This window comes from Panulirus ornatus, chromosome 48 (genome assembly GCF_036320965.1).
Source record: "Panulirus ornatus isolate Po-2019 chromosome 48, ASM3632096v1, whole genome shotgun sequence".
NCBI lineage: Eukaryota > Metazoa > Arthropoda > Malacostraca > Decapoda > Palinuridae > Panulirus > Panulirus ornatus.
The window spans coordinates 23,728,105-23,746,627 of NC_092271.1; the positions used below are offsets into that span (position 1 = coordinate 23,728,105).

General features: G+C 40.6%; 1 protein-coding gene across 6 annotated transcripts in view; it reads left to right on the plus strand.

Annotated features, from left to right (window-relative positions):
* Positions 1-18,523, plus strand: part of LOC139763841 (inosine-uridine preferring nucleoside hydrolase-like) — a 28,744-nt gene that overhangs the window by 7,994 nt on the left and 2,227 nt on the right. For all 6 annotated transcript variants that reach the window (XM_071690176.1, XM_071690173.1, XM_071690175.1 and 3 more), the window contains 6 exons: positions 1,943-2,135; positions 2,660-2,840; positions 4,933-5,049; positions 5,677-5,816; positions 12,785-12,962; positions 13,227-13,306. In XM_071690176.1, coding sequence (XP_071546277.1) covers positions 1,944-2,135; positions 2,660-2,840; positions 4,933-5,049; positions 5,677-5,816; positions 12,785-12,962; positions 13,227-13,306 — 888 coding nt within the window. In that variant the 5' untranslated portion in view covers position 1,943. The remainder of the gene's footprint in view (positions 1-1,942; positions 2,136-2,659; positions 2,841-4,932; positions 5,050-5,676; positions 5,817-12,784; positions 12,963-13,226; positions 13,307-18,523) is intronic.

The following is an 18,523-nucleotide window of genomic DNA, read 5'->3' on the forward strand; positions in this document are numbered from 1 at the left end:
TCCCAAATACTTAAATTCCCTCACTTCTTCCAGTCTTTCCCCCCATATTACTTTCTCTCAGAGCCAGAACATCCGATTTCTCTCCCCAGACATATTACCTTTCTTCTAGTTACATTCATGCACATTCATTCACCCCAAATAGAGCCTTCAAGGAGGATGAGACTCCTCCCCTAGCTCCTCCTTGTGTTCCCAGTCTTAGAAACTGATATAAAAAGAGGGGTATTTCTATCCTCCTATTCCTGGCCCTTTTTATCATAGTCTCCTTACATGACATGTAGGGAATATGAGGGTAATGATCTTCCTCAAGGATGCTGTATACATTAGTTTAAAATGTTTTACAATAGTAAAGAAAGCTTAAGACAAGCAGGTAATTACATAACTACATAGACAACATATGAAAGTATATGATCACAAAGTTTGTTAGTTCTTCCCTGAAAATGTGAGAATTTACTAATAAAATTGTTGCATTTATGATCAGATGTGTACGTGTAGGAAGAGAGGAAAGTGATTGGTTCTCAGTGAATGTAGGTTTGCGGCAGGGGTGTGTGATGTCTCCATGGTTGTTTAATTTGTTTATGGATGGGGTTGTTAGGGAGGTGAATGCAAGAGTTTTGGAAAGAGGGGCAAGTATGAAGTCTGTTGGGGATGAGAGAGCTTGGGAAGTGAGTCAGTTGTTGTTCGCTGATGATACAGCGCTGGTGGCTGATTCATGCGAGAAACTGCAGAAGCTGGTGACTGAGTTTGGTAAAGTGTGTGAAAGAAGAAAGTTAAGAGTAAATGTGAATAAGAGCAAGGTTATTAGGTACAGTAGGGTTGAGGGTCAAGTCAATTGGGAGGTGAGTTTGAATGGAGAAAAACTGGAGGAAGTAAAGTGTTTTAGATATCTGGGAGTGGATCTGGCAGCGGATGGAACCATGGAAGCGGAAGTGGATCATAGGGTGGGGGAGGGGGCGAAAATCCTGGGAGCCTTGAAGAATGTATGGAAGTCGAGAACATTATCTCGGAAAGCAAAAATGGGTATGTTTGAAGGAATAGTGGTTCCAACAATGTTGTATGGTTGCGAGGCGTGGGCTATGGATAGAGTGGTGCGCAGGAGGATGGATGTGCTGGAAATGAGATGTTTGAGGACAATGTGTGGTGTGAGGTGGTTTGATCGAGTAAGTAACGTAAGGGTAAGAGAGATGTGTGGAAATAAAAAGAGCGTGGTTGAGAGAGCAGAAGAGGGTGTTTTGAAATGGTTTGGGCACATGGAGAGAATGAGTGAGGAAAGATTGACCAAGAGGATATATGTGTCGGAGGTGGAGGGAACAAGAAGAGGGAGACCAAATTGGAGGTGGAAAGATGGAGTGAAAAAGATTTTGTGTGATCGGGGCCTGAACATGCAGGAGGGTGAAAGGAGGGCAAGGAATAGAGTGAATTGGAGCGATGTGGTATACCGGGGTTGACGTGCTGTCAGTGGATTGAATCAGGGCATGTGAAGCGTCTGGGGTAAACCATGGAAAGCTGTGTAGGTATGTATATTTGCGTGTGTGGACGTATGTATATACATGTGTATGGGGTGGGTTGGGCCATTTCTTTCGTCTGTTTCCTTGCGCTACCTCGCAAACGCGGGTGACAGCGACAAAGCAAAAAAAAAAAAAAAATGATCAGATGTAAAGATCATGGTCATTGTTGCATGATAATCTATTTCTCGTGACTTACAGAATATAGTATCATTTATCTATAGGAACTGTACCAAGTTTTAAGGAATTTTTTTCATCTGCCAAGAAGCTGATGTTTATGCTAGAAATTACGGTACACTATTTTGTGATTAAAAGCAACAGCATTTATATACATGAACATAACCTCATTAAGGAGTTCATTTTTAGTTGTCATGCATCAGGAACTGAGAATTCTTTTGGTAGTCTTCATTTTCAATTATCTAATATTTGTTGCATTTCAGGATGTCTGTGCCAAAGGTTATTATCGACACAGATGCAGGTATCGATGATGCTCATGCAATATTCATGGCACTAGAAGCACACAAACAAAGAGTGATTGAAGTCATTGCTATCACCACTGTACAAGGCAACACCTTAGTACACAATGTTAACACCAATGTTCTGAGAATTTTAAGAACAGTGGAATTAATGGAGGTAATGTGTAACTTACCTTTTCTTTAGTGACAATATGCAGAACTTATAGAGAGGGCTTTTAATTACAATTGGTTGAGTATAAGTGGAAATTGTATTTCTAGAAATTTACTTTTACTGTAAGTGATTAAAACTTAGATTTTGTTAGAAGTGGGATTCAGAAGATTCAGAGATGGGAGGTAAGTGGGAATGGTAACAGTAAAGAGAGGATTAGATTTGGCATTGTGAACATAATAAGAAATTAAATAAAACTGGTCAGTAAAAGGGGTAGTAAAAAGAAAGGAAAGGAAAGAAATAGCCTCACCATATATTTTATCTAAGTTTATTATTGTATTGAAATTAGCACTTTTGATATAAACTTATTTTGAGTATGAATCTAGAGAATGCTAAATACCAAAGTGATTAATGAAATACAGTACAGAATAGAGTGTTCATATCAAAATTCAGGTCTTGTGCCTTCAATTGTTGTGTTTGATTAGATACCAGTGTAGAGTGGAATTTCAAAACCAGTTGTTGTATTTGACTAGATACCAGTGTACAGTGGAACCACAAAACCTTTGGTTCATCCATGGGTAGACCCTGAGGGCAATTATCATGGTTTAGATGGCTTCGGGGATGCTGAGCTACCACCAATGCCTTCATCCTCCTCCCTACTGAAGCCCCAGCATGCAGTTTGGGCACTCATTGAACTGGTCAAAAGATACCCTGGTAAGTTATATTATGATGTAGTGTATACTGAAGGGAAGCTTTAGTGTGAGAAACTTAAATGCAGGTATATATTTGGCTTTTATGTGGGGCCTGGATGTGGAAAGAGAGCTGTGGTTTCGGTGCATTATACATGACAGCTAGAGATTGAGTGTGAACGAATGTGGCTTTTGTTGTCTTTTCCTAGTGCTACCTCGTGCACATGCGGGGGTAGGGGGTTGTCATTTCATGTGTGGTGGGGTGGCGATGGGAATGAATAAGGGCAGATAGTATGAATTATGTACATGTGTATATATGTATATGTCTGTGTGTGTATATATATATGTTTACGTTGAGATGTATAGGTATGTATATGTGCATGTGGACGTGTGTGTATATACATGTGTATGTGGGTGGGTTGGGCAATTCTTTCTTCTGTTTCCTTGCACTACCTCGCTAACGTGGGAGACCGACAAAGTATAATGAGTGATAAATATTTGGCTTTATCATAATCTTTTAATTGTCTTTTGGTTATTTCTGTCCTCACTGGCTTTGTACATAAAACTCATAATGAATGAGATGATTAATATGTTGATAAGAAAAGGTTGATCATGGTGTGTGAAATAGAGATTAATTATCAGATAGAAGATTAATGAAAATGAAATCAAGACATAGGTAGACTTACTTTCCTGCCTCAGTAGCTCCTATTATAAAGCTCATGCAGTGCACAGTTAGTTGGTCCCTTCGGCTGGCTGGGACCACAGGCCAATAAGTGAGGTTATGTGTATTTTTCTGTGTAAGATGAGTTTAGGACAGTTAAGTAATGTGCTCAGTGTTGTCAGTATGAAGGTTACATCTTGGATTTCACAGGCCTTACATGTTAAATCTCTGCTTGGAGTGTTTTAGAGATGGTTGGTGTCCATTTCATTGATGAGTATTGTAACTTGTATATACTTAAGGAGGGTAGTTTCACTTGGGTGTACATCTGGTGGGGTGAAATTTAAGACTGAGTTGGGAGGATGGTTGTTTAGTGCTTTTCATATCATTACTGAGTGTATGTGCTAAGCTTTGGACTCATTTTCAATATTTTTTAGGACTTTAAAGCTTAAAAGAAAGAATTAGAGTTTGTACAGGACACAGCTCTGCATTACTCAGGAGATAAACACCAGTTGATACCACAGGGCCAAATAAAGGTGGCAGGATCCAAAAAATCTGAACTAACAATGGCACCCTGTATCTGGGTAACTTTAAGAAAAAGGTGCAAAATACACTCATATTTTGTATTTTTCAGTAATTTCCCTATTTCTTAGACGGAAAGTTTTTCCCACGTGTTATTTACAGTTGTTACCCACCATTAGTATTTCCAGTGAACCTGTTCCTTTCCAACATGATAGTCCAGGTATACCTATCCTAAGAACATTAAATATTCAACCATGTAAATATCGTTCTCATCCATGAAGTCCCTCACTCTCATGTCCCACCTCACTCTCCCTCATCTTTCTCTTCATCCTGTTGCTTCACCTACATACGTTTCCTACTTTATTCATCTGTTTCATATAGTAACCTCATTAATGTGACAAGTTTTACACTGGAACTGAAGCCACAGAGGGCTATAACAATCTTGAATGTTACTGTGTGATGGTGTTTATACTTCAGAAGATTAAACAAACATTTTGACAAAGAAATGACAAAGAATTTTTTAATAATAGCAATGTTAGGAGTAAGAAACTTGAGAACGTAAACCATAACAAAATATGAGAAAAATTAGTTAGAAACATTTCAAGCTGATGCCACAATATATTTCAACTCAAACTTTAATATGGTTGTAATATTTATGCTGATGGTTAAGACAAATTTAGGAAACCTGAAAGTGAATCATCTGTAACAGAAACTATAATGAAAAAATGCTTAATAATCTAAATATCATTGCCTGACCAACAATAGCAACCAATAGCAACAATTAGTCTGAATATTTTATAATTCTATGATGATTTTATTGTATATGTAAAACATGAAAGGTGACAGCACCAGTATGATTTTAACTGGAAATAATTGTGGCAGAAATTATTTCTATTTTTGCATGTACAGTATTGATACATAACTACTTTAAATTCAGGTGAGATAGTGCTGACGGCTTTGGGACCACTCACCAATGTGGCCCTCGCTATTAGAATTGATCCTTCATTTACTTCACGCCTGTTAGACATCTATGTCATGGGTGGCAATACAGAAGGTAAAGAGTTTCACCTATTATGTTTGGAAGAGCTAATTTATGTGTGCACTGTTAATTCCAGTACTTGTAAAGGCACTTGATATGCTTTCCGAAATCAATATGTGGTAAGTAGGAAATGTTTGAAGAGCTGTAATATGGAAGTCTTTTCACACTTTACAAATGTGTGAATTCACTTAGAGGCAAGATGCTCTTAACACAGTGCATGTAAATAGGAATGGAGTTAGATTTGAAGAAATAGAGAATATATTTACTTGGAAAGATGAGACAGTGGCATGTAAAACTGAAATTGAGTAGAATGTAACAAAAATCTTCAGAAAGAAATGTTTTTATTAAAAGAGATGGCAGAGTGAGTAATGGAAGGGGATGAAAGAATTTTGAAGTTCAAGAAGTAGGATAGTGAAATGAAGAGGTCACTGATACAGATTTGATACTAGGGAGTACTAGGGAGAGGGTATCATGATTAACTTTTTTTTTGTAAATTTTCCTCTCAGGTCAAGTACCTATTAAGTTGTAAACAACTTTAGCTGTGTGTAATGTGTTTCTTAAGCTGACACTGAAATACACATGAACATATCATTTAGATATATATTTATTATAGGTTTCTAATCCTTTGGTGTGTTTGACCAGGTAAAGGTAATGCCACGTTATCTGCAGAGTTTAACTTTGCGTGTGATCCAGAGGCAGCAAGGGTGGTGCTGGAGGAAACAACATTGCCCATTCATCTCACACCTTTCGAAATTTGCAAGGATGGTGTGATAATACCATATGTGAGGAGAATTTAGTTATATAACTTGTATTTCTGTACTCAATATTTTTAAGCATGACTTATTAGTAAAACAAACATTATTTTTATTTCATTATACTTAATCCCTGTTTTCTGCGTCAGTTAGGTAGTGCCAGGAAAAAGGTGAAGAATGGCCCATCCACTAATGTATGCACACACAAACACACACACATACACACACACACACACACACCCTGGGGATAGGTGGAGAAAGAATACTTCCCATGTTTACTTGGATGTTGTAGAAGGCGACTGAAAGGGATGGGAGCGTGGGACTGGAAAACCTCCCCTTCAGTTTTTAATTTGCCAAATGAAGGAACAGAGAAGGGGGCCAGGCAAGGAAATTTCCTCTAACTCAGCCCTCTATTCTTAACACTACCACGCTGACCCAGGAAATGGCGAAAATTGTATGGAAAAAGAAATTATACATATATATATATATATATATATATATATATATATAAATATATATATATATATATATATATATATATATATTTTTTTTTTCATACTATTCGCTATTTCCCGCGATAGCGAGGTAGCGTTAAGAACAGAGGACTGGGCCTTTGAGGGAATATCCTCACCTGGACCTCTTCTCTGTTCCTTCTTTTGGAAAATTAAAAAAAAAAAAAAACGAGAGGGGAGGATTTCCAGCCCCCCGCTCCCTTCCCTTTAAGTCGCCTTCTACGACACGCAGGGAATACGTGGGAGGTATTCTTTCTCCCCATCCCCAGGGAAATATATATATATATATATATATATATATATATATATATATATATATATATATATATATATATATATATATATATATTTTTTTTTTTATACGATTCGCCATTTCCCGCATTTGCGAGGTAGCGTTAAGAACAGAGGACTGGGCCTTAGAGGGAAAATCCTCACCTGGCCCCCTTCTCTGTTCCTTCTTTTATATATGGGCCATTTCTTTCGTCTGTTTCCTTGCGCTACCTCGCAAACGCGGGAGACAGCGACAAAGCAAAAAAAAAAAATATATATATATATATATATTTTTTTTTTTTTTTTTATACTTTGTCGCTGTCTCCCGCGCTTGCGAGGTAGCGCAAGGAAACAGACGAAAGAAATGGCCCAACCCCCCCCATACACATGTATATACATACGTCCACACACGCAAATATACATACCTACACAGCTTTCCATGGTTTACCCCAGACGCTTCACATGCCTTGGTTCAATCCACTGACAGCACGTCAACCCCGGTATACCACATCGCTCCAATTCACTCTATTCCTTGCCCTCCTTTCACCCTCCTGCATGTTCAGGCCCCGATCACACAAAATCTTTTTCACTCCATCTTTCCACCTCCAATTTGGTCTCCCTCTTCTCCTCGTTCCCTCCACCTCCGACACATATATCCTCTTGGTCAATCTTTCCTCACTCATTCTCTCCATGTGCCCAAACCACTTCAAAACACCCTCTTCTGCTCTCTCAACCACGCTCTTTTTATTTCCACACATCTCTCTTACCCTTACGTTACTCACTCGATCAAACCACCTCACACCACACATTGTCCTCAAACATCTCATTTCCAGCACATCAATCCTCCTGCGCACAACTCTATCCATAGCCCACGCCTCGCAACCATACAACATTGTTGGAACCACTATTCCTTCAAACATACCCATTTTTGCTTTCCGAGATAATGTTCTCGACTTCCACACATTCTTCAAGGCTCCCAGAATTTTCGCCCCCTCCCCCACCCTATGATCCACTTCCGCTTCCATGGTTCCATCCGCTGCCAGATCCACTCCCAGATATCTAAAACACTTCACTTCCTCCAGTTTTTCTCCATTCAAACTCACCTCCCAATTGACTTGACCCTCAACCCTACTGTACCTAATAACCTTGCTCTTATTCACATTTACTCTTAACTTTCTTCTTTCACACACTTTACCAAACTCAGTCACCAGCTTCTGCAGTTTCTCACATGAATCAGCCACCAGCGCTGTATCATCAGCGAAGAACAACTGACTCACTTCCCAAGCTCTCTCATCCCCAACAGACTTCATACTTGCCCCTCTTTCCAAAACTCTTGCATTTACCTTGCACATAAATATATATATATATATATATATATATATTTATCCCTGGGGATAGGGGATTAAGAATACTTCCCACGTATTCCCTGCGTGTCGTAGAAGGCGACTAAAAGGGGAGGGAGCGGGTGGCTGGAAATCCTCCCCTCTCGTTTTTTTTAATTTTCCAAACGAAGGAACAGAGAAGGGGGCCAGGTGAGGATATTTCCTCTAAGGCCCAGTCCTCTGTTCTTAACGCTACCTCGCAAACGCGGGAAATGGCGAATAGTATGAAAAAAAAAAATATATATATATATATATATATACGTGTATGTGTAGGAAGAGAGGAAAGTGATTGGTTCTCAGTGAATGTAGGTTTGCGGCAGGGGTGTGTGATGTCTCCATGGTTGTTTAATTTGTTTATGGATGGGGTTGTTAGGGAGGTGAATGCAAGAGTTTTGGAAAGAGGGGCAAGGATGAAGTCTGTTGGGGATGAGAGAGCTTGGGAAGTGAGTCAGTTGTTGTTCGCTGATGATACAGCGCTGGTGGCTGATTCATGTGAGAAACTGCAGAAGCTGGTGACTGAGTTTGGTAAAGTGTGTGAAAGAAGAAAGTTAAGAGTAAATGTGAATAAGAGCAAGGTTATTAGGTACAGTAGGGTTGAGGGTCAAGTCAGTTGGGAGGTGAGTTTGAATGGAGAAAAACTGGAGGAAGTGAAGTGTTTTAGATATCTGGGAGTGGATCTGGCAGCGAATGGAAACATGGAAGCGGAAGTGGATCATAGGGTGGGGGAGGGGGCGAAAATTCTGGGAGCCTTGAAGAATGTGTGGAAGTCGAGAACATTATATCGGCAAGCAAAAATGGTTATGTTTGAAGGAATAGTGGTTCCAACAATGTTGTATGGTTGCGAGGCATGGACTATGGATAGAGTTGTGCGCAGGAGGATGGATGTGCTGGAAATGAGATGTTTGAGGACAATGTGTGGTGTGAGGTGGTTTGATCGAGTAAGTAACGTAAGGGTAAGAGAGATGTGTGGAAATAAAAAGAGCGTGGTTGAGAGAGCAGAAGAGGGTGTTTTGAAATGGTTTGGTCACATGGAGAGAATGAGTGAGGAAAGATTGACTAAGAGGATATATGTGTCGGAGGTGGAGGGAACGAGGAGAAGAGGGAGACCAAATTGGAGGTGGAAAGATGGAGTGAAAAAGATTTTGTGTGATCGGGGCCTGAACATGCAGGAGGGTGAAAGGAGGGCAAGGAATAGAGTGAATTGGAGCAATGTGGTATACCAGGGTTGACGTGCTGTCACTGGATTGAATCAAGGCATGTGAAGCGTCTGGGGTAAACCATGGAAAGCTGTGTAGGTATGTATATTTGCGTGTGTGGACGTATGTATATACATGTGTATGGGGGTGGGTTGGGCCATTTCTTTCGTCTGTTTCCTTGCGCTGCCTCGCAAACGCGGGAGACAGCGACAAAGCAAAAAAAAAAAAATATATATTTTTATATTGCTTTTTCAAACTATTCTCCATTTCCCGCATTAGCAAGGTAGCATTAAGAACAGAGGACTGGGCCTTTGAGGGAATATCCTCACCTGGCCCCCTTCTCTGTTCCTTCTTTTGGAAAATTAAAAAAAAACGAGAGGGGAGGATTTCCAGCCACCCGCTCCCTCCCCTTTTAGTCACCTATCCCTGGGGATAGGGGAGAAAGAATACTTCCCACGTATTCCCTGCGTGTCGTAGAAGGCGACTAAAAGGGGAGGGAGCGGGGGGGGCTGGAAATCCTCCCCTCTCCTTTTTTTTTTTTAATTTTCCAAAAGAGGGAACAGATAGGGAGGCCAGGTGAGGATATTCCCTCAAAGCCCCAGTCCTCTGTTCTTAACTCTATCTCACTAACACAGGAAATGATAGCGCAAGGAAACAGACAAAAGAATGGCCCAACCCACCCACATACACATGTATATACATACACGTCCACACACGCAAATATACATATATACACATGTACATAATTCATACTGTCTGCCTTTATTCATTCCCATCGCCACCTCGCCACACATGAAATAACAACCCCCTCCCCCTCATGTGTGCGAGGTAGTGCTAGGAAAAGAGAACAAAGGCCACATTCGTTCACACTCAGTCTCTAGCTGTCATGTAATAATGCACCGAAGCCACAGCTCCCTTTCCACATCCAGGCCCCACAGAACTTTCTATGGTTTACCCCAGACGCTTCACATGCCCTGGTTCAATCCATTGACAGCACATCGACCCCGGCATACCACATCGTTCAAATTCACTCTATTCCTTGCACGCCTTTCACCCTCCTGCATGTTCAGGCCCCGATCACTTAACATATTTTTCACTCCATCTTTCCACCTCCAATTTGGTCTCCCACTTCTCCTCGTTCCCTCCACCTCTGACACATATATCCTCTTTGTCAATCTTTCCTCACTCATTCTCTCCATGTGACCAAACCATTTCAAAACTCCCTCTTCTGTTCTCTCACCCACATTCTTTTTATTACCACACATCTCTCTTACCCTGTTATTACTTACTTGATCAAACCACCTCACACCACATTTTGTCTTCAAACATCTCATTTCCAACACATGCACAACTCTATCCATAGCCCATGCCTCGCAACCATACAACATTGTTGGAACCACTATTCCTTCAAACATACCCATTTTTGCTTTCCGAGATAATGTTCTCAACTTCCACACATTCTTCAAGGCTCCCAGAATTTTCGCCCCCCTCCCCCACCCTATGATTCACTTCCGCTTCCATGCTTCCATCCGCTGCCAAATCCACTCCCAGATATCAAAAACACTTCACTTCCTCCAGTTTTTCTCCATTCAAACTTACCTCCCAATTGACTTAACCCTCAACCCTACTGTACCTAATAACCTTGCTCTTATTCACATTTACTCTCAACTTTCTTCTTTCACAAACTTTACCAAACTCAGTTGCCAGCTTCTGCAGTTTCTCACATGAATCAGCCACCGGCACTATATCATCAGCGAACAACAACTATATATATATGTATATATATATATATATATATATATATATATATATATATATATATATATATATATATATATCTTTCTTTCATACTATTCGCCATTTCCCACATTAGCGAGGTAGCGTTGAGAACAGAGGACTGGGCCCTTGAGGGAATATCCTCACCTGGGCCCCTTCTCTGTTCCCTCTTTGGGAAAATTAAAAAAAAAAGTGAGAGGGGAGGATTTCCAGCCCCCCGCTCCCTCCCCTTTTAGTCGCCTTCTACGACACGCAGGGAATACGTGGGAAGTATTCTTTCTCCCCTATCCCCAGGGATAATATATATATATATATATATATATATATTTATTTTATTATATTATACTTTGTCGCTGTCTCTCGCGTTTGCGAGGTAGCGCAAGGAAACAGACGAAAGAAATGGCCCAACCCCCCCCCATACACATGTATATACATACGTTCACACACGCAAATATACATACCTACACAGCTTTCCATGGTTTACCCCAGACGCTTCACATGCCTTGATTCAATCCACTAACAGCACGTCAACCCCGGTATACCACATCGCTCCAATTCACTCTATTCCTTGCCCTCCTTTCACCCTCCTGCATGTTCAGGCCCCGATCACACAAAATCTTTTTCACTCCATCTTTCCACCTCCAATTTGGTCTCCCTCTTCTCCTCGTTCCCTCCACCTCCGACACATATATCCTCTTGGTCAATCTTTCCTCACTCATTCTCTCCATGTGCCCAAACCACTTCAAAACACCCTTTTCTGCTCTCTCAACCACGCTCTTTTTATTTCCACACATCTCTCTTACCCTTACGTTATATATATATATATTGATTGATTGATTGATTGCATGAAGAGTGGCGATGAGAGTAAATGAAACAAGGATAGTGTATGAGGAAAGGATGATTCCGAAGGAGGTGGTAATTACCTATTTGTACTGTACAGAATGGGAGTTTTGAACTTGTGGAGCTCCATCTCTTTAATGCTTTCTACTGTCATACAGCCTCTAAGATTTATTTATACTGCCTGTATACATAAGTATGCAAGAATGGTGGGATGCAGATGGAGGGGGTCTTATGTTGGCCTACCTTCTTTGTATGTACTCTCATTCAAATCACCATCACTTATTTCTTCATATTTCTTTATGTTATTCTTCTTCAGTTCTTCATGTAAAAAACACCAGGTCCAGATTTTATGTGATATGAAGGATAAGAGCAAAGGTGGTGGGGATGTAGGTGCTGGCTTCCTTCCTTTATGCCTGCCAAAATCACTGTCACTTATTTATACACATTTCTCTTTATGTGTCTTCACTTTTTTCACCAAATGATACAAGTGATAAGTGTTCCTCCTTAACTGTACCTATATTTTCTGCATGGGCATTGCATTGTCTACACATGACCAGCAGGTTGATAACCTGCGCTTATAGTAGTAATTGTAAGTGTACTGAGAAGTGCAGAATTCTTTTCCATACCTGCCAGTTAACAGGAGAGACCTCTGCAGGCCACTAATGGTATGTTAACATAGGTTAGATAGTTAAACACAGGTAGGAAAAGTTGAAATTTCAGATGAGTCACTGCTGAGGGTTTATGCAACCTGTCTAACAACAACAAGGCATGCTGCCCACACCATTACGTAGCTGCATGCCCACCAGCCACATAGTGCAGTTTCCTGTCTGGTGAACCACTTGCATACCCATCCAGATGGCTAGTCGGTGGGTCTGAGATAAAGCATCTTTACAGCTTATAAGACAACGGGCTTGAGAACATGTATAATGCCTGCATTTCATATATTTATCCTGTTCATAGAAAGGTTATTTGTAACTGTTATTGTAGCAGTAAAATTGATCTAATTTTAAGCTTATTGGCAGTCGGTACGACATGAAATGGGCTCCATCCAGAGTCCTGCTGCTGATCTGATGAACAAGATTGAGGCCAAGCACTTAGCTGGAAAACATAACGAAAATTGGCTTTCTTTTGATCAGCTTGCAATGGCGTGGCTAATTGATGATGCAAAGAAGCAGCAGTCACATTACCATGGTGAAAAAAGTAAGATTTGCTTGATCATTACTTACTGTGTTGCATAGATATATCATATATATTAATAAGTTATTTCTGTATGAGCATTACACATGAAAATAAGAATGATACTTTGGCTTTCCAATATAAACCATTTATATATGGTTTGTAGACTTAAGCACTTGTTGTAAGCTTTCAATTTGGGATTTTTTTGTCTCATTTTAGCATATCATTGGTAAGAAACCAATAAAAATAATGAATATGCAGTCAATTAATATTTGTGTTTTTCCTTAGATTCTACTGCTTGTGATAAGAGGAGTGAAGGTGCCCTTATCAAAACTACCCAGAGCTGTTTTGCAACAGTTGAACTCCAGGTAAGTTGATATTCAGTATGAGGTTAGTTGTATCAGTTTATAGTGATTGCAAGATAAATTCAGTGAGTGCTGAGAGGGCATGTAGTTTGTTTACTGCCTTTGTCATGATGTTTGTGGTGTGGTAAGTAAATGTTATGTGATGCCCTGGATAGTTGGAAATATCTGTAAGTGGGAGTGATTGGTCATTCAGGGTAATAGGAGGGTGCAGATTGGATTCATGAGTGGCCTAGCAGATTTGAGTAAATGAGGACTTGTGGAGATGTAGAGTTGCAAACATTCTGTTTTGGATGGGCCAGTGTTGCTTTCATAGTGTCCAGGTGCCCTAATGTTATTGTAATGGGTCCTGGGGATGTATGATGATAATAATAACAAAAATAATACATAGGTGTTACTGGACTCGCATCTGCATGAGTTACACCTCAAATGAAAAGTTACCTTTGGCATGGTGTTATCATTAGAATACACAAAGAGGAACTTCTCACTTTAAAGGAGTGCATCATTTTCTTGCTACTGATTTTGACGCAACCTTGAAGCTGAAGTTCCTAGGATTATGTGATTATATATGTATATTTTATGATTATGATTACCCCAGGACTCTTTACTTAATAGCAGGAACAGGATGGACTTCTTTGAAACAAGTCATTGTGCTTTCAGTGTGCTGAAGCAAGGCATGTGAAGTGACTGAGGTAAACCATGGAAACATCTGTGGTTCATGGTTGTGTTTAGGGAACTGTGGTTTTGGTGCATTATACATGACATTTTGCCTCGTTGATGCAAGGGGAGGCGATTGTTTCCTATGGGGCAGGGTGGTACAGGGAATGGATGAAGGCAAGCAAGTATAAGTACATGTGAATATATGTATGTGTTTATGTATATATGTGTGTTTATGAGTGGATGGGTCTTTTTCACCTGTTTCCTGGCACTACCTCATTGACACGGGAAACGGCGATTAAGTATAATGAATATGAATAATATACATTATTATTTTTTTTTTATTATACTTTGTCGCCATTTCCATCATTAGCGCAAGGAAACTGACGAAAGAATGGCCCAACCCACCTACATACTCACGTATATACACACGTCCACACACGCACATATACATACATGTAATCTCAATGTATATATATATATATATATATATATATATATATATATATATATTTTTTTTTTTTTTTTTTTTTTTTTTTTTTTTTTATACTTTGTCGCTGTCTCCCGCGTTTGCGAGGTAGCGCAAGGAAACAGACGAAAGAAATGGCCCAACCCCCCCCCCCCATACACATATACATACACACGTCCACACACGCAAATATACATACCTACACAGCTTTCCATGGTTTACCCCAGACGCTTCACATGCCTTGCTTCAATCCACTGACAGCACGTCAACCCCTGTATACCACATGACTCCAATTCACTCTATTTCTTGCCCTCCTTTCACCCTCCTGCATGTTCAGGCCCCGATCACACAAAATCTTTTTCACTCCATCTTTCCACCTCCAATTTGGTCTCCCTCTTCTCCTCGTTCCCTCCACCTCCGACACATATATCCTCTTGGTCAATCTCTCCTCACTCATTCTCTCCATGTGCCCAAACCATTTCAAAACACCCTCTTCTGCTCTCTCAACCACGCTCTTTTTATTTCCACACATCTCTCTTACCCTTACGTTACTTACTCGATCAAACCACCTCACACCACACATTGTCCTCAAACATCTCATTTCCAGCACATCCATCCTCCTGCGCACATCTCTATCCATAGCCCACGCCTCGCAACCATACAACATTGTTGGAACCACTATTCCCTCAAACATACCCATTTTTGCTTTCCGAGATAATGTTCTCGACTTCCACACATTTTTCAAGGCTCCCAAAATTTTCGCCCCCTCCCCCACCCTATGATCCACTTCCGCTTCCATGGTTCCATCCGCTGACAGATCCACTCCCAGATATCTAAAACACTTCACTTCCTCCAGTTTTTCTCCATTCAAACTCACCTCCCAATTGACTTGACCCTCACCCCTACTGTACCTAATAACCTTGCTCTTATTCACATTTACTCTCAACTTTCTTCTTCCACACACTTTACCAAACTCAGTCACCAGCTTCTGCAGTTTCTCACATGAATCAGCCACCAGCGCTGTATCATCAGCGAACAACAACTGACTCACTTCCCAAGCTCTCTCATCCCCAACAGACTTCATACTTGCCCCTCTTTCCAGGACTCTTGCATTTACCTCCCTTACAACCCCATCCATAAACAAATTAAACAACCATGGAGACATCACACACCCCTGCCGCAAACCTACATTCACTGAGAACCAATCACTTTCCTCTCTTCCTACACGTACACATGCCTTACATCCTCGATAAAAACTTTTCACTGCTTCTAACAACTTGCCTCCAACACCATATATTCTTAATACCTTCCACAGAGCATCTCTATCAACTCTATCATATGCCTTCTCCAGATCCATAAATGCTACATACAAATCCATTTGCTTTTCTAAGTATTTCTCACATACATTCTTCAAAGCAAACACCTGATCCACACATCCTCTACCACTTCTGAAACCGCACTGCTCTTCCCCAATCTGATGCTCTGTATATGCCTTCACCCTCTCAATCAATACCCTCCCATATAATTTACCAGGAATACTCAACAAACTTATACCTCTGTAATTTGAGCACTCACTCTTATCCCCTTTGCCTTTGTACAATGGCACTATGCACGCATTCCGCCAATCCTCAGGCACCTCACCATGAGTCATACATACATTAAATAACCTTACCAACCAGTCAACAATACAGTCACCCCCTTTTTTAATAAATTCCACTGCAATACCATCCAAACCTGCTGCCTTGCCGGCTTTCATCTTCCGCAAAGCTTTTACTACCTCTTCTCTGTTTACCAAATCATTTTCCCTAACCCTCCCACTTTGCACACCACCTCGACCAAAACACCCTATATATATATATATATATATATATATATATATATATATATATATATATATATATATATACACACACACACACACACACACAGACATATACATATATACTCATGTACATAATTCATATTGTCTGCCCTTATTCATTCCCATCGCCACCCCGCCACACATGAAATGACAACCCCCTCCCCCTGCATGTGTGCAAGGTAGCGCTAGGAAAGACAACAAAGGCCACATTCATTCACACTCAGTCTCTAGCTGTCATGTATAATAGACTGAAACCACAGCTCCCTTTCCACATCCACGCCCCACAGAACTTTCCATGGTTTACCCCAGACACTTCACATGCCCTGGTTCAATCCATTGACAGCAAGTCGACCCAGGTATACCACATCATTCCAATTCACTCTATTCCTTGCACGCCTTTCACCATCCTGCATGTTCAGGCCTCGATCACTCAAAATCTTTCTCACCCCATCTTTCCACCTCCAATTTGGTCTCCCACTTCTCCTCATTCCCTCCACCTCTGACACATATATCCTCTTTGTCAATCTTTCTTCACTCATTCTCTCCATGTGACCAAACCATTTCAAAACACCCTCTTCTGCTCTCTCAACCACACTCTTTTTATTCCCACACATCTCTCTTACCCTTTCATTACTACTCAATCAAACCACCTCACACCACATTTCCAGCACATCCACCCTCCTCTGCACAGCTCTATCTATAGCCCACACCTCGCAACCATATAACATTGTTGGAACCATAACTCCTTCAAACATACCCATTTTTGCTTTCCAAGATAACGTTCTCGACTTCCACACATTTTTCAACACTCCCAGAACTTTCGCCCCCCTCCCCCACCCTATGATTCACTTCCGCTTCCATGGTTCCATCTGCTGCCAAATCCACTCCCAGATATCTAAAACACTTCATGCACACACACACACACACGTTGTTCTTTCATACTTGATTGCCTTTTCTCGTGTTAGGAAGGAGTTGGTGGGGAAAGGTTGCCAAAGTGAGTATATGTCTCAGAAGTGGAGGGAACAAGGAGAACCAGGAGACCAAGTTGGGGATGGAAGGATGGAGTGAGGGGATTTTGAATGGTCGAGGCCTGAACATGCAGGAGGGTGAGGCAGCATGCAGGGAATAGTGAATTGGAATGGTGTGGTGTACTGGGGTCAACTTGCCATCGATGAACTGAGCAAGGGCATGTGAAACATCTGGGGTAAACTATGGAAAGGTCTGTGGAGCCTAGATATGGATAGGGAGCTGTGGTTTCAGTGCATTAGATATGACAGTTATGGAATGGGAGTGAGGGTATGTGGTTTTTCTTCATGTGTTTCCTGTTGCTACTTCTCTGATGCATGGGGCTGTGATCAGGTGTGGGAAAGATTTCAAAGAGAAAGTATATGTTATCTTTTTTCCTTCATGCATTTATGCTGTTTCCTATGGGGTGGTATGGCGTTGGGAATGGATGAAGGCGAGCAAGTATGAATATATATATATATATATATTTTTTTTTATATATATATATATATATTTTTTTTTTTTTAATTTTCCAAAAGAAGGAACAGAGTGGGGCCAGGTGAGGATATTCTAAAAAAGGCCCAGTCCTCTGTTCTTAACGCTACCTCGCTAATGCGTGAAATGGCGAATAGTTTAAAAGAAAGAAAGAAAGAAATATATATATATATATATCCAAAAAAGACCCAGTCCTCTATTCCTAACGCTACCTCGCTAACGCGGGAAATGGCGAATAGTTTAAAAGATATATGTATATATGCATGTGTGCATATATATATGTTTGTATATGCCCTTTGTTATAAATGTAAGGTTAGAGGACCAGACTGGGGAGGCAGAATTGAGCTTAGGGAGATTGAAAATGGTATAGAGATTCCTGTCCTTATGTGACGGAATGCCTAGTGATCTCAATTGCCGGAGAAGGGAGAGACTGTGTGGAAGATTTGATGATAGTGCTGACTCCACTGTTCCATGTCAAACCATCATTTTAAGTAACAGTAAGAAATTTGAAGTCTCTGATAATCTGGAGTACATCAGGGCCTTTTGTAATGTTGGTGGGCAGGATGTTCTCTGCACCCAGGTTGATGAACATCATCACAGTCTTGGTGTAATTGATGGTGATGTTGGTGGCCATAGTCCAGTCTTGAAAGGTGTCAAGACCAAGGTCAGGAAGCTATAATCCTTGCCTAGATTTTGAAGCACCTTTACCCAAATATGGGACCTTTAGGTGTTACAT